The 23,551-nt window shown below is 38.8% G+C and overlaps 1 protein-coding gene across 5 annotated transcripts in view; it reads right to left on the bottom strand.

Moving 5' to 3' along the window:
• Positions 1 to 21,066, bottom strand: part of Papola (poly(A) polymerase alpha) — a 63,472-nt gene extending 42,406 nt beyond the window's left edge. For all 5 annotated transcript variants that reach the window (XR_013343753.1, XM_026399440.2, XM_077800040.1 and 2 more), the window contains exons 1-3: positions 20,864 to 21,066; positions 4,960 to 5,133; positions 4,509 to 4,575 (exon numbers count right to left, since the gene is read on the bottom strand). Coding sequence is in view for 4 of the 5 variants with exons in the window: in XM_026399440.2 (XP_026255225.2) it covers positions 4,509 to 4,575; positions 4,960 to 5,133; positions 20,864 to 20,871 (249 nt within the window). In the remaining variant the exon portion in view is untranslated. The remainder of the gene's footprint in view (positions 1 to 4,508; positions 4,576 to 4,959; positions 5,134 to 20,863) is intronic.
• Between the last annotated feature and the right edge of the window lie 2,485 nt (positions 21,067 to 23,551).

Here is a 23,551-nt window from a genome sequence, read left to right on the forward strand (position 1 = left end):
TTTGAGTTTCTTTTTTTAAAAATTGGTTGTTCAAAACATTACAAAGCTCTTGACATATCATATTTCATACATTTGATTCAAGTGGGTTATGAACTCCCATTTTTACCCCATATACAGATTGCAGAATCACATCGGTTACACATCCACGTTTTTACATATTGCCATACTAGTGACTGTTGTATTCTGCTATCTTTCCTATCCTCTATCTTTAAAAACAAAAAAAAAAAAAAAAAAAGTCAGCCAGCCCTTCACAGATAAATCTGATTTGGGATTCAACCAGCTTTGAACAGAAAAGTGTTCTTTGGTAAAGACCCATACTATTTTTGAATTTTGCCACGTTTCTAAAAAACACTAATAGAGGAGATCATGTGGTCCCACAGGAGCAATGTTAGAATCAGGGTTTTTATTTCATGACAAAGATTCTATATAAAATAATTCAGTAATATTAGGGTATAAAAACATATTCTAATTGTTCAAAGGAAAGATTATTATATTCAATGACTAAACCAAAAATCTAATAGAACATTAGAGTATAATTTTACCATTTTAAAAGTGACTTAAAAGGCAATATTGCTAAACAGTAGGTTTAGGAATTTTAAAAAATTATGATTTCCAATAGTGGTCTGGGGATATAGTTCAGAAGTAGGGGTGATGTTTAGTTATAAAACACTGCTGGGTTCAACCACTACTACTGGGGAGGGAGGATTTTCTTTTAATAAGTGCTAAATCAATCAGTATTTCTTTTTATTTTATTTATTATTATTATTATTACTATTATTATTTTGGTGGTACCTAGGATTGAACCCAGGGGCACTTAACTACTGAGCCACATCCCCAGCCCTTTTTATATTTTATTTAGATAAAGGGTCCTACTGAGTTGCTTAGGGCCTCTTACTAAGTCCATGAGGCTAGCTCTAAACTCAAGATCTTCCTGCCTCAGCCTCTCAAGCCCTTGGGATTACAGGCGTGTGCCACCATGCCTAGCTTCTTAATTTTTAATTCCTTGGTTATAAGGTCTCTATTCAGAATAAGAAAGTAGGAAATGACTCCCTCACCTCTCAAAAAATATAAATAACATAGATCTAGTGTTACTTACATTCAAAAAACTTTCTAAAGGGGAATTCTAATGGTTCAGGAACATTTATTTTATAGAATGAAGCATTATACAATCCTAGAACTGAAAATAAAACCATAAAGGTCATTAAAATAAAAAGATTCATAGGCTGGGGCTGGAGCTCAGTTGCAGAACACTTGCCTAGTATTTATGAGGCACTGGGTTCAATCCTCAGCACCAGATAAAAATAAATAAAGGCATTCGGTCCATCTATAACTACCCCCCACCAAATTAAAAAGATTCAAGGAATTCTTTGTTTTTCAAGGACATTTGTAACTATCATGTTAGAAAACAGACAAGTTATATGTGAATTGATTTTTTGGGGGTGGGCAGGTTGGGTTAGTACTAGGGATTGAACCCAAGGCATGCTACCACAGAGCTACATGCTACATCCCAGCCATTTTTAGTTTGAGACAGGGTTTTGTTAATTTTCCCAGGCTGGCCTTGAACTTGCCATCCTCCTCCCTCAGATCTCAAGTCTCTGGGATTACAGGCTGGTGCCACCATATCCAGCAACTGTTAATGCTTTTAAGAAGTAAAGAAACTCTTTGTTTTGCTGTACTTAGATAATGAGAAAACTTAATTGTAATGCTGGCCTGATTATTTAAAATAAGCCACAAATTGGGCATCACATCTGTAATCTCAAGTGACTTGGGAGGCTAAAATAAGAGGATCAAAAGTTCAAGGCCAGTTTCACCAACCCTGTCTGAAGACGTGGTCTCAAAATTAAAAAAAAAAAAAGGTAGGTGGGTAGATTGACTGATTTAGAAAAAAGAAATTAAAATTGTAATTGCAGCAACTTGAAGTCAAACTTATCAATTTAGTGAGGCCCTAAGCAAACCTGTCTCTAAATAAAAAATAAAATGGGCTGGGGATGTGGCTTGGTAGTTAAACACCTGGTACCCCCCCCAAAAAAATTAAGTTAAAAAAAATCAAATTTTAAAATAAAACAAGCCAGCAAGATGTGTGTAGAAATAGGCCTACAAAGAATTTAGAGAGAAACAATCTTAGAATACTGAACTTTGAACTTCTCCAGTAAAGACACAAATCTTCTGGACAAACACCTCTCCAAAACAACTTTTGGCAAGGACATAACATTCTACTCTTGCACCAACCGATACAGTAGCTACTATTGAGTACATAAATGTAGATAGTGTGATTAAGAACATGAATGCCTAATTTTGGTTAATTTTTATTTAAATGGTCACCTGTGGATTAGAAACTACCTATGGCTACACTTCTAGACATTAGTATGTTTATAGCTATTATGATCATTGTAACAAGATAATTCAGGTCATAGAATTAAGCCTTTTTTAAGATTTCCAGTATTAGACATTCAAACTGAATATCACTGTTAGTTTTTTTGTACTAATATTCTCTGAGTTTCTAATACTTTCATTATGATAGTTATACAACTGAGGAATCCATGGTTAGGCTTCTAGTTAAAGCAAAGGTATTTTTACTAATATCTAATACAATCTTCAACTGCAAAATCTTTTTTTTTTTTTTAAACTAAGTCTTAGAAGTATTAGATGGCAAACAAAGTAGCCATCTAAGTAAAAATCACTGTGCAGGGTAACACACACCTGTAATCCCAGAGAATACTGGAGAAGCTGAGGCAAGAGGATCCCAGTTTGAGACCAGCCTTACCAAAAGAGAAATGGAATCTCAAACCATAAAAATGGAAAGGATTTTGGATGTAGCTCAGGAGGCTGAGGCAGGAGGATCATAAGTTCAAAGCCAGCCTCAGCAACTTAGCAAGATGCAGTCTTAAAGTAAAAAGGGGGGCTGGGGATGTGGCTCAGTGGTTAAGTGCCCCTGGATTAAAAAAAAAAAGACCCTCTTCTGGAAACAAAAACAATAGAATCACTAGTAACGGAAACAATACTCTGGTTTCACAATTTTCAAAAAAACCTCAAGGGGCTGGGGTTGTGGCTCAGCGGTGGAGCGCTCACCTAGCACGGATGAGGCCCTGCGTTTGATCCTCAGAATAATCAATCAATCAATCAATAAATCTATTAAAAAAAACACCTCAAGTTCCAGGTTTACTCGAGCTCCAAACACAGAGACACACACACATACGTTTAAACCAGCTGTTCCTCAGCTCAAAAAACTGCCTTTCCAAAACTCTCATTTTCTACCAGAAACTCTATTAATGAGAAACGGATAAAGAACATAATTTAGAACACTCAAATTACTAACGTGTTAAATTGTTTTTAACTATTATATCCATTGTTTTAAGAAAATATAAATTCAACTAAAGCCAAAATACTGAATTTTCTTCTAAGTTAACACTCTCCATCCTAATATCAAGTTTTCAGCTGTATTTAAAGCTTAAATATGCATTTTCTACTACTCTGGGAAAATTATCACTTTGGGGTATATTTTTTAAATGAATCAAATGAATTCCACACGCAGCTCTAAAAATACCTTTGCTTTTAACCAGAAGCCTAACCAAGGATTCCTCAGTTGTATAACTATTCATAATAAAAGCATTAGAAACTCAGAGAATATTAGTACAAAAAAACCACTTCATTGTTGTAGGATTCTGTGAGAGACAACATATATTCACAAATATAGTAAGCATTTGGGCTGGGGATGCAGATCAGAAGTATAATATTTCCCTAGCATGCAAGAGGCCCTGGGTTCAATCTCTAGCACTACAAAAAAATTTAAAAAGTATGTGTTTTTTGCTGGGGACCAAATCCAGGAACTAACACAGGCTAATATTGTAAACTTTTTTAAACCACTTCAGGGAAACATCTCTAAACAGTAAACATCTCTAAAGAGTATAAATTACTGAGTTCAGCTTTGAAAAGTTATAATCAGAGAGTACTTAGAGCCAGGCACAGAGGCACATCTCTCTAATACCAGTGACTTGTGAGGTTAAGGCAGGAGGATCAAATGCTCAAGGAAAGGGCCAGGGGTGGGGCCCGGACTCAGTAGTAGAGCACTTCCCTCACATGTGTGAAGCACTGGGTCTGATTCTCAGCACCACATGTAAACAAGTGAATAAAATAAAGGTCCATTGACTCGCTAAATTAAAAAAAAAAAAAAATCTTTTTTAAAAGTTCAAGGCCAGCGTCAACAACTTAGCAAGACCCTATCTCAAAATAACAAGGGCTAGGGATGTACTTCTGTGGTAAAGCATCCCTTGTTTCAATCCCTAGTTGTCCCCCACCCCCAGAGGTTCAATTTTTCTTGCTTTTCTTGTTCAATATTTCTTCAAAATAACCAGAAACAAAATATGTGAACTTCGGTCAATAGTCTAAAATGATCTCTACATTAAACTTTAAATTCTCAAGCAAAACCAAGTGATATAAGACAACTGAACTGCTATGTTCAGTTAGGTATATAGAACAAAATTTCTTTATATGCAAAAGAAGAATCTTACCTTGCTTTCACTGATTTCTCGTATCCACTCTTTCACCAAGTTATTTAATTTTCCCAAAATTAAAATCCTGTGAATAAAACAATTGTCAAGTATCAAGCTGTTTGTGATTCTACGTCACTACTGATTAAATGAAGAGACATTTTAAATAAGTGGTTTCCTAAGTTTTATGTTTTTAAGTGATCAGAAACATATACTAGTTAGCTATAGGCACTGTTACACTGGGTAAAACATTTCTTCTGATAAATTTTGTACTATAAAAACCAAAAGCACAAAAATCAAAACTAAGAACAGAGCTCTATGTAGAAATAATTAGAAGGTGTCTCTCCTAAGTATCACTTTTATTTGAAACAAATATATAGATAACCCTGATTAACTAAGTAGTGAAGGCCTCAAATTAATTTCAACACTAAAACATTACAAATTAAAATATGTGTGAGGTGCACACTCATACCTGCGCTGCAGCTCCTCTTCCTCTTCAAAAACCCCAAAGGGTTTCAAAGTCTCGATTAGTTTCTGTGTAAGTATGCAGTCAGTCTCCTTGGGGGCTGCTAAGCTGATAGGAGAAGTAATGCCATAGTGCTTCTGTGGCGGCTGTGTTTGTTGTGATCCCTGTGTTGTAACTGGACTAAAAATGGAATTGGATAAAATTATTGCAAAAAAATTCTACAATTTGAAACCAAGCAACATGACTAGAAAAACTACTTTAGCAAAATATATTTCTAAACATAGTTTGCTCCCTGCCACAACTCCATTTTTTTTGTTTTTTTTTTTGTTTGTTTGTTTTTTTGTTTTGTTCAAAAGACATTGTTTGGTGTAACAAGAGGTAACTCAAAAGTAAGTGACCAAAAAAAAATTACTTTTCAGCAGGACCCAGTGGCTCAAGCCTGTAATCCTAGTTACAGGTTCAGAAAGGAAGATGGCAAGTTCAAGGCCAGCCTAGGAAACTTAACCAAACTGTCTCAAAATAAAAAAAGGTTTGGGGATGCAGCCCAATGCTAGAGCACTTGCCTAGCATATAGCAGGCTTTGGGTTCCATCCCTGGTATTAGGAGGAAAAAAAAGAAAGAAAGAAAAATTATTTCTCCTGGTCTCCCAAGGAGTTTAACATAGTCACATCCTAAGTATCTAAATAAATAAGAATTCAGACCAAATATATTATTAGACAAAATGTGATACAGAATACAGTAAACTTTTGAAAGAATCTACTCACTAAAAAGGAGACAAAATCCTTTACATTGTTATTTCTAAATTACTGATAAAACTTTGAACAAGAAATATTTTGACAACATAAGACTCCCCAAATGGAACATAACATAAAGCTCACACATAGCACAGCAAACTGTACAAACAAGTACAACTTGTGAGGAGAAAACCATATTCATACTAAGCTTACTACTAATTTATTTTTTAAAAATTGTAGCTGTAGAGGGGCTGGGGATGTGGCTCAAGCGGTAGCGCGCTCGCCTGGCATGCGTGCGGCCTGGGTTCGATCCTCAGCACCACATACCAACAAAGATGTTGTGTCCGCCGAGAACTAGAAAATAAATATTAAAAATTCTCTCTCTCTCTCTCTCTCTCTCTCTCTCTCTCTCTCTCTCTCCTCTCTCACTCTCTCTTTAAAAAAAAAATTGTAGCTGTAGATGGACAGAATGCCTTTTTTTTATTTGTTTATTTTTATGCAGTGCTGAGGATCTAACCCAGCCTCACACATGCTAGGCAAGCACTCTGCTGCTGAGCTACAGCCCCAGCCCTTATTACTGATTTTTGGAAAAAGAATAGAGGCTCAGGAGGCTGAGCCAGGAGGATTACAAGTTCAAAGTCAACCTCAGCAATTCAGCAAGGACCTAAGCAACTCAGCAAGACCCTGTCTAAATAAAAGACAAAAAAGGACTGGGGCCAGGTACAGTAGGTGCACATCTGTAATCCCAGCAGCTCAGGAGAATTTCAAGTTCAAAGTCAGCTTCCACAAAAGTGAGAAGCTAAAGCAAGTCAGTGGGACCCTGTCTTTAAATAAAATACAAAATAGGGCTGGGAATGTGGCCCCTGAGTTCAATCCCTGGCGCCAAAAAAGATTAAAAAAAAAAAAAATCTGACAATATTACACAGGTAAGTCGCATGACAAATTTACCAACAGTCACTAGGTTCTAGCCAACAATGTGACTGATTAGTATCTTTTATCTTCTAATATTAACACAGATCAAATAATGCTAGGAAGCCCATACTGCTTGTTACTAACTACCCATTGGGCTGAATGTGGTATGTGTTCTAATCAACATTTTCTGTTCTCTTTATATGATGTTTCAACATTCATAAAGACTATAGTAACATTTCCTGAATAAACATAAGATTTATTGTCTTTGGCAATAATCAATTCATGTCAGATCACTGCCTTGTACTCCTCTAAAAGAAACTGCCTAGCTATGAAAGTCTGTGATGCTAATTCACAAATTCATGTGGGATCCACATGAACAAGCACCAAGGATTTTCTGAAAATGGAAGAAAAGTTTTATTTTCCTAACTTATGCTACTATCATTAAAGTATACATATTAACTTATACATAACTAAACTCATACTGGCATCTTGGTTACTATATATTTTCATTAATCACCAACAGTTCTCAGAATTCTTCAAAACAAACCACAAAGGTAGCCCTCAAAACTGCCTGACCACGCTCTCCTCACAACACATACTAATAATTTCAGATAAAATATTTATATGCTTATTTTTTGAAGTTTTACTCTTTCCAGATTTACTAGGGTATAAATGGTATGCCCAAAAGGGGGAGGGAGACAATATATAAAATTTGGTGAGTTCAGAAATATGCACACACTTTTGTTTCCATCAACACCACAATCAAAATAATAAACATATCCATTGCCTCCAGTTGCCTTGTGTCCCTTTGTTTTATTTTGCTTTGTTGTGGCAGGGTACTACACATTAAATCATTGAATTTTTAAGTGCACATTATGTTACTGTTGAAGAATTTAATTGTTACAAAGTATACTTACCTCAAATCCTAGCATAACTGCATTCTCTTGTGCAAATAAACTATAGTTTTCATGATCATGCTGGAATTACCAGCACTTTTATTAATGATGTGAACATAAAGGGCAGAAATGAAAATGTAAAGTTCATTCTATCCAGGAGAGATTTGATTCAAGCAAAGAAAGCTTTCAAGTCAAATTTAAGTTTCATTAGCTTCAAGCAATAAGTCTGTTTTGTACAAATAACATGTTTTTTCTATATTTTTCTCCATTCTGAGGGGTTCTATTCCTTACTAGTTCAGTTTGGATCATCAACAAAACATGAATACACATTCTTTGTGGAATTAAGATTCCTTTTTATCTTTCCCATTTTCCCAAATCTTCAAACGTTTCATTGTCTCAAACATACACACACACACACACACACACACACACAAAAAAAAACCCAATGTTCAGAAAGCTCCTCTCTACTTCAACTATCTTGTTATAATAGCAGAATACAAATTCACATTTATAAATTCACACAAAATTAGCACAATTTGAAAAAATTACTGATATCTACATTAGTCTCCACACTTTAATATTTTGATGGGAAAATAAATCATATGCAAGTTAGAAATTTTCTCCCTTTAAAATGTAGTAATATCACCCAGCCTTGGTATTGTAAGAATATGACCATACCCATTTGTTCGGATTCAAAAAAATTATAAAACACATACCTATTTTATGAATATGTAAGTATACATACTGTAGAACATCTATATCAAGTAAGAACATGCATAAAATAAGTAAAAATAACCCCCCCCCAAAAAAATGAAGCTTAAAAGATAATTGTGGCTCCAATAAAGATGGTTGCTAGATACTTTGAGTGGCCTAAGGAGAAACAGTAACCATTGTTGTACTAGTAGAGAAGTCTCATTTCTTCCATTTATTTATTTATTTTTTTTTTTGGTGGAGATTGAACCCAGGACCTTGTGATTCAAGAAATAACATATACCTAGAGGCAAGCACTCAACCAACTGAGCTATATCTCCAGCCCTATTCCATCTAAATCTAACATTAGAAATGAGAATAGGTAGCCAGTCGCAGTGGATAGGTATACATACCCGTAGAACATCTATATCAAGTAAGAATATGCATAAAATAAGTAAAAATAAACCTAGCTCTAGCATGAGGGAGGCCCTGGGATCTATCTATTGGGGTTGGTGAGGGGAACACATACTAGATGTTAAATATAGAGTAATAAAAACAATTTCAGGAATCTTTTCATTGTTGATCTAACAAAGACAAAAACATACACTTCTTGACAACTGGGAACATAAGCCTCAGAAAAAGAAGGACTGTTTTACTTGTCTCCTGGGACCATACATTAGACCACTACCAACCCCAAGAAGGCAAAGCTCCTCCTTCCACTTCTGCCCATGTCTATCTTTCTCTAGAAACATTTTTAGAAATGTATTTAATTTTCTTCATACAGTAATCTACTTTAAAAAGAAAATTTCAACAATGTATGTAAAACAACGAAAAATATCAACACATAAACCTACAATATGATGATTCACTAAAATTTCTTATTGGGGCTGGGTGCAATGTGCACACCTATAATCCCAGCTACATTCCAGGCCAGCCTGGCCAACTGATCCAGATTGTCTCAAAACAAAAAATAATAGGCCCTGGGTTCCGTGGCACAGGCTTATAATCCCAGAGGTTTGAGAGGCCAAGGCAGGAGGATCACAAATTCAAAGCTGGCCTCAGCAACCTAGCAAGGCCCTAAGCAACTTAGAGAAATCCCGTTTCTAAATAAAATATAAAAACGGGTTGGAGATGGGCTCAGTGGTTAAGTGCCTCTGAGTTCAATCCCAGGTACCAAAAATAAATTAAAAATAAAAAGGGCTGGGGATATACAGCTCACTGGTACAGTACCTTTGGGTTCCATCCCAAGTATCACAAAACAATAAAAGAAAACAAGTACATATGAGCTTTTCCTGAGCATCATTTATTTTCATCTTATGAATGTGATTTGTATTTATGTCTAGGATACTGCTTAAATAAATACCTAAGAATGAAACTGGTGCCCATCCAGCAAGTTCTATACTCTCTAAAAATCATTACATTTCCATAATAACTAAAATTTAGTGCCCTAAATTTTTGCTGTTTTTTTTTCTCTAGCCTCCTTCTAACTTTTCATCCATCTCTGATGAAAACATCTTTGCAGTTATTAAATATGTAACTAAAGTTTCTTAAGTCTTAATCCTTCATAGAGTAGAGTAAGATAAAAATACATACATACACTTATAGGGTTTCTTTTGTTTTTTTGAGACAGGGTCTTGCTAAATTGCTTAGGCTGGTCTGCAACTTGTGGTACTCCTGCCTTAGCTCCCAAGTTGCTGGGATTATAGGCATGCACCACAGTGCCCAGCCCTACACATATCAATTTTGTCCCTCAAAATCACATGACAGCCAAGCATTACATACACACATACACATAAAGACACAACACACGCACCCCTACCTCTTCTTTTCAGGTTCAGGACATGACATTTTTTTCAGAATTTTTCCCTCCTCAGAATATGGGCTATTCTCCTTATTTGTTCTATATAAAGTTGGCCTTTAAAATATATCACCTTTTTTTAATAGTAACAACATTCTACGTAGCTAATGCATTACAACTATTCTAGTTCTTATCCTTGGCTATCTTTATGCCACTCCTTTCCTCTCCCTTGCCAGAGAGGTCCAGCACATACACTTGGATTTACCTAGAATTTATATCTCTTTTCTACTTTGAGTAACAAATTATGAAGCTAAAAACTCTAATGCATTTATAACACTAAAGGGCTGTAACAAAACATGAGTTTTCCAATTAATGTTGGAAAAAAGGGTTTCCTTTAGCCATATTAGGTTGTTCAAGACCTAACTCTAAAAAAGATACTCTAGCTACAAAGAATTACTTGACTTTTATGTAAAATTAGCATGACTGTTGGCTGTTTATTTTGGCTAGATATTTATTTCAAATGTTTGGGCAACCAATTTTAATTAATATGCACAAAATGAACTATCAAAAACAACCTAGGAGTCAGTTATGGTGACCCATGCCTGTAATCCCAGGGGCTTAAGAGGCTGAGGCAGGAGGATCACAAATTCAAAAACAGCCTCAGCAACTTAGCAATGACCTAAACAGCTTGGTGAGACCCTGTCTCAAAATATAAAAAGGGCTGAGGATGTGGCTCAGTGAATAAGCACCACTGGATTCAATCCCTGGTACCAAAACACACACACACACACACACACACACACACACACACACCACCCAAACTTGGTAATTATAAAACTAACTCAAATAGTACAAATTCCTATAATTTGTTAATTGTAATTCAGCAGCCATGCATTCAAACAAAGTGTGATCAATGTCTGAATATATTATAATGATAATATTATGCATTTTAAGTCAAATCTAAATTCCTCATTTTTTCAAAATACTTAAGAATTATAACCAGGCATGGTGGTGCACACCTATAATCCAAGCAATATGGGAAGTGGAGAGAGGAGGATTGCAAGCTCAAGGCAAGTCTCAGCAATCTAGTGAGAACTGTCTCTTTATTAAAACAGAAAGGTTGGGGAAATTGACCCTGAGTTCAATCCCTATACCCGCCCACACACACACACAAAAGAAAAAAAAAATTGTATAAGTACTAAGAGAAAATGAACAATAGTATTTTCCGTGCATAATTAAGACAAAACATAAAAGCCACACCCCAAAACAAATTGTGTTACACAATTTATGTAACAAAAAATACATCAGTAAGAAAGGTCACAGCAAATAATAGGAAAAACAGAATTGTTAAAATAATTTTTTTAAAAGTGTCACTTCAAATCAGGGAAGCTAATTAAAACCAACAAACCAGAGAAAAACAAAATTTTTACCAACTAAACATTCAGGGATAACAAGAGACCATTGTAAACCTCCAATGTTAGCAATGGTGTTAACAATATGCACTCCCAATGGAAGTGAACTTGGCATGTCACTTAAAAAACAATCTGGCAATATTCAAATATTAAAATGCATATGCCAATTCTAAAAGTTTATGTCTAACAACCTCACCTATAGCAATTTATCTTTTAAAAACATCAGGACAAGGGCTGGGGCTGGGGTTGAGTGGTAGGCACATGCCTGGCATGTGTGAGGCATTGGGTTTGATTCTAAGCACCACATAAAAATAAATAAAATAAAATAAAGGTCTATCAACAACTTAAAAAAAAAATACTAGGACAATTTGGGCACTGGGATGCATGCCTAAAATCCAAGCAACTCCAGAGGCCAAGGGAGGAATATCACAAGTTTCCCAGGCCAGTCTCAACAATTTAACAAGACCCTCAGCAACCTAGTGAGAACCTATCTCAAAGGGCTGGGGATGTAGTTCAATGGTAAAACACCCCTGGATTCAATCCCTAGTAAAAGATACTGAAGGTTGTTCACTGGAGGGATCCCTGTATGCAATACAGTAAAAAAAAAAAAAAAAACAGGAAGCCGCCTAAATACCATCAACATAAGATTAATTACAGTACATGCTTACACAATAATACTATGCCATATAAAAAGGGGGTAGTCAGCACATGCAGGAGCATGAAAAGATGGCACACAAAATGTCAGATAAAAAAAGCTGCAGAAAAATTTAAAACTACACTGAGATTCTATTTCACTCCAGTGAGAATGGCAAGAAACAAGTAACAATAAATGTTGAGGAGGATGTGGGAACATCATATTCGTACATTGCTGCAAATTGGTGCAATAACTCTGAAAAGAAGTATGGAGATTCCTTAGAAAACTTGGAATGGAACCACCATTTGACCCAGTTATTCCATTCCTTGGTGTATACCCAAAGGACTTAAAATCAACATACTATAGTGACAGAGTCACATCAATGTTTATAGCAGCTCAATTCAAGACTGCTAAGCTATGGAACCAACCTAGATGTCCTTTAACAGATGAATGGATAGAAACTGTGGTATATACACAAAATGGAATATTACTCGGCCCTAAAGAAGAATGAAATGATGGTGTCTGCTATTAAATGGACGGAACTGGAGGCTATCATGTTAAGTGAAATAAACAAATCCCCCACACCTCCACCTCCACCAAAACAACAACAACAATGGCCAAAGGTTCTTTCTGATATGTGTATATGCTAACACACAATAGAGGGCGGGTAAAAGAAGTTCAATGGGTCAGACAAAGGGGAATGAAGGGAAGGGAGAGGGGATGGGAATAAGAAAGACAATAAAATGAATAGGACATAACCTTCCTATGTTCATATATTAACATGCACCAGTTTAACTTCACATCATGTATACTTCAAGAATGGGATCTTAATTTGAATGAGTTATACTTCATGTATGTATAACATGTCAAAATACACTCTATTGTCATGTGTATCTGAAAAAAACAAATAAAATAAAAAGTAAATCACTTTACTGCTCCAAAACACTTAACTCAATTTCCCTACAATCATTTTCTCACTTAAGTTACTTTTAACAGAAAAGTGTAGTATTCATAACTACACATGAAAGACGATGTTAAAATCAGAAATACGGGGATGTTTAAGATAGTCTCTGTTCTGGATAACAATGAGAAATTTACTCTGGGATTCAGATCCTTAATAATAAATGCAAAATAAAAGCCTGAAAAAAAATAAAGAAGTATGGCTACGCAGAGAGAAAATAGGCAGTTTAGGCTGATAACACACAAAGGACAACATCATTTCCCAGTGGCATTTTCCCAAACATTTAATGTTTTAAGCACTTTGCCTCCCCCGAATTTATACAAAGTTCAGACTATTGATGAATGAATCTGTCTCCTAATGTTGGCATTTGGAACAAGTTGTGGTCCATGCTATCAACAGGGTCAACTTGTCTAAAAATTTATAGCCCCTACCCAACAGAAAATAATTTTATCATTTCTATGATAAAGTTAAAATTGAAAGCTTAACTTGCTAGATAGTCTTGTTTAGAAGCAATCAGATAAACTAAAATAACTTCTCATATATAGGTAATTTGCTGCCCAAAGGTCTGACCTTAAACATAATATGTGCATTCAGTTAAGCAAAGAAAAAGAGTTTGGATGGAGAAGGAAAGAAGTATTTCTCTAAAGTATCTTAATGTACAAAATACATCATCCTCTTTCACAAGGCATAGCAAATAATGACAGAAACTCAAGAGTCAAGCATATAACCAAGGTAATCTATTTCCTAAGAAATTATTCTAAGGTTGGACGCACTGGCAGATACCTGTATTACAGGTACAACTGAGGTAGGAGGACCCCAAGTTCCCCAGCTAGTCAATCTAGAAAGACCCTGTTCTCAAAATTTAAAATATAAATAAAGGCCTGAGAAGTGACTTCACAGTAGAGGACCCCTAGCTTCAATATCAGAACGAGGGTGGAGTGGGAAAGGTGAGGATAGCTGACCACTTGTTCTATGTTAAATTGTACTAAGTATGTTTAGAACACAACTGCATTCTTGAAAAATATATTAAGGTGGTTGATCCAGACAATATTTAGTAGGCAGCATCAGAGGATCAAACAGAGAGGTAAATTTATGCTCAATGGAAATAAAACAGGATGAAGCACAAGGTCAAACAAGGTTGATTATGTAGGCAACAGGTACTTGCTATTCAATTACTACAATGGCCAGGTTACTATCCTCCCTTCCTAAAGGTACTTCTGAGGGCCCCACTGCCTTCTTTCTCCTATCTAGGAGAAATTAAACAACAATAATCTCAGATTCTCAAATTGCAGCACTCCTGCATCAACCTGCCAAGTACACCTTGAAAATGAAGGCAATATAAAGAGAAGCTGAAAAAAAATATTAAAATGTGTCAGAAAAGTAAAGAATATATAAAACCCCAAGGAAACCCACCATTCTGTATAACTAAAAAGTATTAATAAAAAATTATTAAAGCATAGTTTTATATACATTAATGCTAGGAAATGCAATTTAAACATTTCAGGTGACCAAAATGACTGTGACACTATTCTTAACCCCAAACTGTAGAAACTAATAAAATCCAATGAGCTGGTTTCTGGATAAAATATAGGTTAATATGAATTTGCAAAATAATTCCGATAGAAGAAAAAAATGACATCTAACAAATCCTCACATTTTTTACTTTCCCAAATCCTTAAATTCCAGGCTGGGGATGTGAGTCACTGATCCCCACAGCCCTGGGTTCAATCCCCAGTACCACCAAAAAATAAAATGCTAAATAGGACCAAATACTTAAGTTTCCACAAATAAGAATGTGGAAAACGCTGGCCTAATACCCAAAATTCCCACAGAAGCATCTACACCCAGTCACTAAAAATACTTGCCAGGTACTGTCCATAGTCCCAGGTACCTGAAAAGCTAAGGCAAAAGCTTCTCGTGAGCCCAGAAGTTCTGAGCCAGCCTGGGCAACAGTCTAGGAGCAAAGAAGAAAGACAATGGAAAAGGGAAAAAGGAAAAGGGCTGGGGCGGGGATTACCTACGAAAATCTTAGGTTCTACAGAATATATTACACTGTGTGTATGTAAGTATATAGTATGTTTTCTGTAAATAGTTTGATATTTAAATTTTTTTCTATACCAAAAAAAAAACTTTGAGCTTGAACATTTCTTTTTTTGAGATGGGTGTCCCTATGTTTTCAGGTTGGACTCAAGCAATCCTCCCACCTCCTGTCACCCCAGCACTAGAACTGTAAAAAGGACTTCCTTTTGCCTGAAAATGTCCAATGGATGGCTAAAAGCAGGATTAAAGACTTGGCATCTCTGCCTGCATTTTGCATTCATCTTCTTTGCTCCTAGTCACCTTGGATTCCAGGAACAAGGTCTGATAGATAAATATCTTTTGATGAGTTCAAGTTACCCACAGTTAACAGCAATTTCTTATCCAGGACAAGGCCCGGCCTGCCCAATCCTGAGATAACAACAGACAGACCTGATCAACTTCGCCTGCTTTGGCAGCTGTGCAATCCCTCCAGCTATGCAGACCCCTCACCATTGCCCCTATTCCCCTTTCTATGAAACTTCAAAGTCATTTTCAGTCTCTGGAAGACACAGCTAAGGGCACCAGTCTCCTGTGTTCCTCATATGACCATGCTGATAAAAGTTCCTTTCATGTTTTTCACCATTACCTTTTCTGTTTGGTTTTTGGGATGAGTGATCTGATTTGATTTGTTGGATTTTCAAAGTCTGGGCTCTGGCCTAGGACTCTGGTATCAGGACTACAAGTTACACCATAGCACCTTGGGAAAAATGTGTCTTAAAATGTAAACTGACTCCAGCTGAACTGATCAAACCTGGTTCTCAACAGAATCCACAAAAGATGGGATAAGCATGGAAACCAGAACTAATTTAAACACCAATCTACAATTTAGCACCCTCAAAAACTTGGCCAAGGGGATACTTTCAGCCTCACTTTAATCTATTTTAAGAGGAACCAATACTTCCAGCAACACTACTGCCTTGTAAATCATAAGCCAAGATTATGCAATTATTTAAAAGCTATTGAATAGGGCACAGTGGCTCATGCCTAAATCCCAGCAACCAGGGAGGACGAGGCAGGAGGATCCCAAGTTTGAGGCCAACCTGAGCAACCAAGCATTAAGAAATTGTCTCAAAATTTAAAAGGGGCAGGGGGAGGCTGGGGTATAGCTTGGTGGTAAAGCATCCCAAGGTTCAAACCCCAGTACCACACCAAAAAAAAAAAAAGCAGCTAGAATACTGAAAATACAGAATAAAAAACAAAAGAAATGAGAAACAGCTAAAAATCCAAATGGTCTCATTTTCTAGGAAAGTATTTTTTTTATAAATGTGCCTTCATGCAAATGAAGGTGATAAATTTAAGTGAAATGGTAACATAAAGTTGACTTAGTTACCAAGGAATGGAATGTTCCGATGAACCAAAACACTTTGAAATTTATGTTATTAAATAAGAAGGCTTTCACTTTAGGAGGAAAATCAAGAAACAGGAATTGAATAAGCTCATAAACTTACTCAATCTACCATCTTCCATCTCAATTTCTCTACTAAAAAAGCATGAACTGAAAACACTCTTAAAGATAAAAACACCCCACATTCCAAAACCATTCACTGAGTAGCAAGCAATTCACTACAAACGCTCCAAAATCTTAAAACAAAGAGTCAGAGGCTGAGGATACAGAAAAGTGGTAGTCTGCAAGGCCTTATGTTTAATCCCTAGTCCTGTCCTCACCTCCCCAAAAAACTAGTTATGATAATAAAGCTAAAACAATCCCAAACCCTGTGTAATCTGTTGCATTAACATCTAGCCTACCATTTTCAGCAAGATAAGTAAGACCCATAAAGAAAAGTATCATGTTTTCTCAGATATGGAAGCTGGGAGGGGAGGGGTAGAGATGCAATGAAAGTAAAGGGGAGATCATTAGAGGAGAGGCAGACAGGGGAAGGAGGAAAGCTGGGAGATACTGGGGAGTAAAATGATAAAATTATGTTTTTATGTATGTATGAATATGCCACAATGAATTCTACCATTCTGTATAACTAATATGTAAATAAGAAAACTCTGACCTACTTTGTACTCTGAATGTACCTTTTTAACCAGGTATGACTTTATTACATCATGACTGTCATTTGGAAAATAATGAATTCACTGAATTCCAAATACTAACACACATTATGCAACATCAAAAAACCTACATCCATTAATACCATCACTACCTGGACACAGTGGCATGCCTTTAATCTCAGCAGCTTGGAAGGATGAGGCAAGAGTATCCAATGGTCAAGGCTAGCCTGGGCAACTTCGAAAGACCCTCTCTCAAAATAAAAAAATAAAAAGGGCTGGGGATGTAGCTCAGCATTCTGGGTTCAATCTCCATTGGGGGGGATTCATCACCAATATCATCTTTTAAGTACTGGGAAGGTGTCACATTCACAATTACAGAAACAAGCTTTCCAAAATTCCAATTTTTGCTTAAAAGCTCAATTGTTTTTACTGGCTACAAATACTGCCGGGTTGTTTTCTTTTTTCTTTGGGGGCATCAGGATTGAACTCAGGAGCACTCAACCACTGAGCCACATCCTCAGCCCTATTTTGAATTTTACTTAGAGACAGGGTCTCATTGAATTGCTTAGGGCTTCGCTTTTGCTGAGGCTGGCTTTGAACTCACCATTCTTTTGTCTCAGCCTCCAGAGCCACTGGGATTACAGGTATGAGCCACCACACCTAGCTAGTGTTTTCTTGAAGTGACAGGGGAGGTTCAACTAATTAGCAAAAAGTTCCTGCTAAATATTCAAACTTGAATATCAACAGTTCATCACCAGTTCTGGTAAAGGAGCTCCATTGGGGGGGGGGGGGAATAGGTTAAACTGGGTGTGGTAGCACACACCTGTAATCCCAGCAACCTGGGGGAGGCTGAGACAGGATTGACAAATTCAAGACCACTTTAGCAATTTAGTGAGGTCCTAAGCAACTTAGCAAGATCGTCTCAAAATAAAAAATTAAAAAGGCTGGGGATGTGGTTCAGTGGTTAAGCACACCTGGGTTCAGTCTCCAGTACCAAAAATTAAATAAACAAAACCACTAGATTAGCTTAGAAGACAAACCAAACAAGTACTCATCCTCAAAAATCACTATTCTACAAAGCATATTAAAAAGACAACCTCATGGGCTGGAGTTGTGGTTCAGTGGTAGAGCACTTGCTTGGCATGTGTGAGACCCTGGGTTTGATCCTCAGTACCACATATAAATAAATAAACATATAAAATAAAAGACCCATTAGTACACATATAAATAAAAGACCCTCAGTATCACATATAATTACATAAACATAGAAAATAATGTAAAAGACACTTTAAGGATGAAAATTTAATTTTTTTTTTCTTTGTAGAGCTAGGGAATCAAATCTAGGAGCACTCTACCATTGAGCCCCAGCCCAAATAAACTTTGTGATTTTTGGTACTGGGAATTTAATCCAGAAACTGCCACCAAGCTACATACCCAGTCCTTTTTATTATTTTCTTTTAAGTTTTGAGACAGGTAGGGTCTTGCAAAACTGCCAAGGCTGGTCGTGAACTTATGATTCTTCTGCCTTAACCTCTAGTGGCAAGCACCTACATGCCCAGCAAATTAACATTTTTTAATGCTTCATCAAGAACCTTCTGAACTGTGTAGTAAAAAAATATGACATGTACAATATGGAGCCACCTCTGCCTTGACTGATCCTAAGGCACTAGCAGCATTACTCAATTACTCACCATTACTTTCACACTATCAGTGCAAATGCCAGAAGTAAAAGACATAGTATCTCATTATTATTAAAGATCTTAGGTACCCTCTAAAAGGATCTCAGTGACAACCTCCACTCCAGGCATCCACAAATAGCACTCAAGAAACACTGCTATAAGTATAGTTACTAACCAGAAGATCCCAGTTCTACCTTTTATGGCTACATGAAACTACCCTAATTCCCTTTCTTGTGACAGCTTCCACAATGTTTGGGAGAAAATCTCTGGTCTCCCCTTTAGCAAGACTTAAATGTCTTTTCCAGTAATTTCAATATTCTTTGTGGCAAGAATGCTTGGTCATTGATGTTGATTACTCTCCTTTATGTCCTTTTATTTAAAGTATGATAGCCACAACTCAAGTGATTTCTGTTTTACATTTATACAGGGACTATATTAATATTCTCTGTATTATTCTAGTTTTCATATACTCATTTCGCTGAAGTGAAAATTTAATAGAAACTTATACCTTCCTTCCTCAAAGAATGTTAGAAAAAAGCAGATGCATTTAGATTTACTTGAAATTGCTCCATGAAACCATTTTCTTTAGAGTATACATTTCATCCATCTTTATTACTGACATAATTATCAAAAATAGGAGTCCCTTTTCAAAAACAGCAATGAACTGTAAGCTAACACTAAATCATCACGACATCATTTGAACATTTATCTGAATTCCTTCTAAACTGAAAAACTGCCACAAAAAATCTTGTTTGATCTGGGCTCCCCCCAGAGCATCTTTTTCCAATTCCATGATAATATGAATCAACAGAAACCTCACCAATTTTAAATCTTTGCTAAAAAAGTATTCTAATTACAAAAATAATCTGAGAGGTCTCTAATCAGGGGTGAGTGAGTGAGGCTGGAGCACAAGAGGGAGTCAGAAGATACTTTTTTCAAATAATTATGTAAAATGCGATAGATGTCATTAAAGGCATGTGTCAAAATTAAAGTCTCACCTTTAAAGACACACATATATTTACTTAACTTTTACATATATATAAATTTCTTTTTTCTAGTTATAAATTATATTTGCAAAAACGAAATTGTTCCTACTTTCACAAAGTTAAGCTGACTTAACACTGGGTGCCCTAGAAACCATAAAATCTTTACCTTGAATTTGATTTAAACAAAACGTCAACTGTCAATGACACGCTTCGTTTGGAATGCAAAGATGAAGAAAACTCAGCCTTTCGTCTTTTTAAAAGGGGCACTCTAAACCCCCCAAAACTGGAAGGAATGCAGTCTCAAAGTGGAGGCCCCTACACTGCTGAATATAAGCAGAGTAAAGGCTCTAATCTACTTTTTGATCCCAGAAACAAGTTTTCAAACTGCATCTTGTTCTTAGGAGGAAAAAAAGAGGGAGAGAAAACTTTTTTAAAACCTTGTAGGGCTACGTAAGTACCCGCTGTAGGACTAGCGGATCAGAAGGGGTCAGGGAACGAGCTCTCTCTAATAAGGGTGCAATCCGGGGCGGAGAGGAGCGTCCGTGGGCATCGAGGGCGAAGGACGAGGAAGGGAATCCCGTGACCCACCCGGACGAGACCGAGCACACGCACCGGGGGCGCCCTGTCCCGGAGCACCGGGAGGCCGCGGCGGGGCCGCAGGAGCGGGCCTGGAAGCTCAGACCCGGTCTCACCCGCGCTCACGCAGGTTTGCATAAGGGAAGCGGAAGTGGGTAACTCAGGCGCACGACAGGGGCGCCCAGAGAACGGGAAGAACGGAGGGGCCCAACAGAGACTGACGCGCCGGTGGCGGCGAGAGCGAGGAGGCGCGAGCGCAGCGCCCACGAGGAGCGGGCCCGGCAGCCGCGCTGCCGCGCGCCGTTCCGTACCCAGCGCCGGCAGAGCAGCGGGAGCAGCCCCGGCTCTTCCGGAAGGGGAAGGCCCCCGGCCCGACGGCCGCGGCCCGGCCAGGAAGGGGTGGGAGACGCAGGCACCGGGCGGCGGCAGCGGGCCCGGGCGGCCGTCCGCCGGCAGCGGGCAGGGCGCGGGCCCGGCTCGCGCCGCCCCTCCCCCTCCCCGACGCCCCCGAGGCCCGGCCGGCGTGCGAGAGCAAACAGAACACGAATCACTTACAACGGCATCGTCTCCTGCGCCGGCACCGCCCAGTCACTTCCCCCCCGCAACCGCCGCCGCTGCCGCCCTGGGCATGATCCACTGAGGCGGGAGGGAGGGGGGGGCCTGCCTCAGCCCTGGGTCCAACCCCACTCCCGCACCCGCTCCCGCCGCTTTAAGCGCTTCTCCTCCTTCCCCTTCGTCCTAACATGGCGCCCGAGCGCTACCACAGCAACGTTCTAGAACCGCTGACGCCGCCACGCACGCCGTGCGCGCGCCTGCGCACCAGACACCCGGCACCGCGCCGCCTCACGGGAAACGTAGTTTGCGAAAAGACCGTGGGCCCTCAGTTCCCACCCTGATCCTCCCACGCTTCCGCGACGGGTGTCGGGGGACGGCGGGGTGTCGGAGGCTCCGGACGGCAGTCTGCCCTCAGGCGGGGATACCCTAGTGGCCGAGTGGGGGCGACGCGGTTCCGATGGCGCGGGAAGGTTCCGCTGCGACCCCCGGCCTCCGAGGCGCCGCTTCCGGTGCACCGTGCAGACCCGCCCTTCTCGCCTCCCGAGGCACTGGCGCGTGAACCATGTGCTGCTCGGGGGCGCGGGTGGGTCGCTGCCGTGGGTTATGACAACTTTCTCAACCGCACCGTAGTTTACCGAAGGTAGGAGTCATGCTTACTTCATAGGGTAACCGAGGCTTTATGCGGTGAAGCCAGAGAGGTGCTTAGCTCGGAGCCTGGCTCGGCGCGCCACAGCGTTGCTAGGACTCGCTCTCTCCTGCGGTACTGCGTTCCGCCGACGGAGCCCCTCGTCCGTCTGGTCCACTGATGTTCCTGACGTCTGTATGCAGGCTCTCCGCAGATATTTATTGAGTGGATAAGTTTTGCTAGATCGGATTGTGATGACAGCCAGTTCTGCAACACGAGCTACTTGATAAAGCTGCCGGTAACTACTGAGATTTTAGCAAAGGCTGTTTTGAGCCGAATTTCCCCCCAGGCTGTGTTTCCAGCCCTTAATCTCTTTGTGGTGGGACCTAGAATTCGACCTTCTGCCTTGTCACCGGTAAAAGCTTGAAAAGGTGCCTGAGGCAGCCCCTGCACTCTGACGCTCTTTCCCTCTGTAAATTAGAATGGACATTCCAAAGTGTTGCACAAGTTAATAAGGGTAGGGTGGGGGTCAAATGAGTAGGGGAAAGCGTTAGCCTGAAGTTTCAAAACTCTAAATATTTTTATATGCTCTTATAAATCCGCAGAAGATCTGACAAAGGACTTATTTTCCTTCTAGGACTAATGATTCAGAATGCGAAAAGCACAGGCTGTAAATCTGTATGCCACATTTGGCTGTTAACCACTTGAAATGAGGCTGTTCCATTTAATATGAGCTGTAAATGCAAAATACACACGGATTTCGGAGATTTTAGCACAAATTAATAGTGTGAAATACTGTAATCAATTGCTTTATATTGTTTACATGTTGAAATAATGTTTTGGTTCTGTTGCATTAAAGAAAATGTTATTAAAATTAATCTCACTTGGGGGGCTGGCATCTCCAAAAAATTTGAGGATATGAGATTCAGAGAAATCCATAACCTATTAAGGCTTTGGTCTTAAAAGTGGTCAATGGAGTGCTGGGATTGTAGCTCAGTGGTAGAGCCTAACATGTGTGAGGCCCTAGGTTTGATCCCCAGCACCACATAAAACTAAATAAACAAAAGTATTGTGTCCATCTACAACTAAAAATATATTTAAGAAAAAAAAAAGTGATCAGTGAAGTCCTAGCCCAGGGTCCTGACTGGGGAACTGTCAAATGAGGTCTATTTGCCCCAAAAAACAAAAAGAAAAGGTAACATTGAAAAACATGAAAGGAGCTTTACTCTTTAAAGCATGACTGTACTGAGAAAACAAAGGCCCTTAGCCCAGAGACTGAGAATGACTTTGATGTTTTATAAGGGAATAGGGGCAATGGTGAGGGGGGTCTACACAGCTGGTGGGATTTCATAAGCTGCCAAAACAGGTGATCTTGACCAGGTCATTATCTCAGGATTGGGCAGGCAGGGCCTTGTCCCAGAGGAGAAAGTGCTGTTGCCTGGTAGGGAGCTGGTGGTAAGGTTGACTCATCACATGATCATTATCCTATCAGACCTTGTTTCTGGAATCCAAGGTGACTCAGAGCAAAGAAGATGAATGCAAAATGCAGGCAGAGATGCCAAGTCTTTAATCCTGCTTTTAACCATCCATTGGACATTTGCAGGAAAAAGTAAAAGTCTTAAATCCTTGATACTGAAGTTGCTCATAATAATGTGTCTGAAGGTGTTGAAAGGAACGTGAGGAACGAGAGACAGGTAAGCAAGAAATGAAAGACAGAGACCAGGCAGACATAAACAGGGGAGTTTATTTGTCAGAGCCGTCAAATAAAGGCCATCTCTCTATAGTGGAAAGAGGCAAAACAGGCTTGGGTTCCAGGACTTTTATGGGGCAGGCTCAGGATCCTACTGCAGGTGGTTAGGGGTTGAATTGGTATGAGGGAGTGGGAAAGCGAAACTTTTCCCTTAAAATGGTGACTGTCACTTAAGATGTCCTTCTAGATGCTAAGCAAGGATCTTGTAGTCCCCACTTTTTTGTTTTTTATTGGGCCTCTTAGGAAACAGGGATGTAGGTCAATCTTCTTTAACTTCTACCTGCTGGGAAGGGGCGGCATTTAAATCCCTCAT

Source organism: Urocitellus parryii, chromosome 6 (genome assembly GCF_045843805.1).
Source record: "Urocitellus parryii isolate mUroPar1 chromosome 6, mUroPar1.hap1, whole genome shotgun sequence".
In the NCBI taxonomy this organism is placed as follows: Eukaryota; Metazoa; Chordata; class Mammalia; order Rodentia; family Sciuridae; genus Urocitellus; species Urocitellus parryii.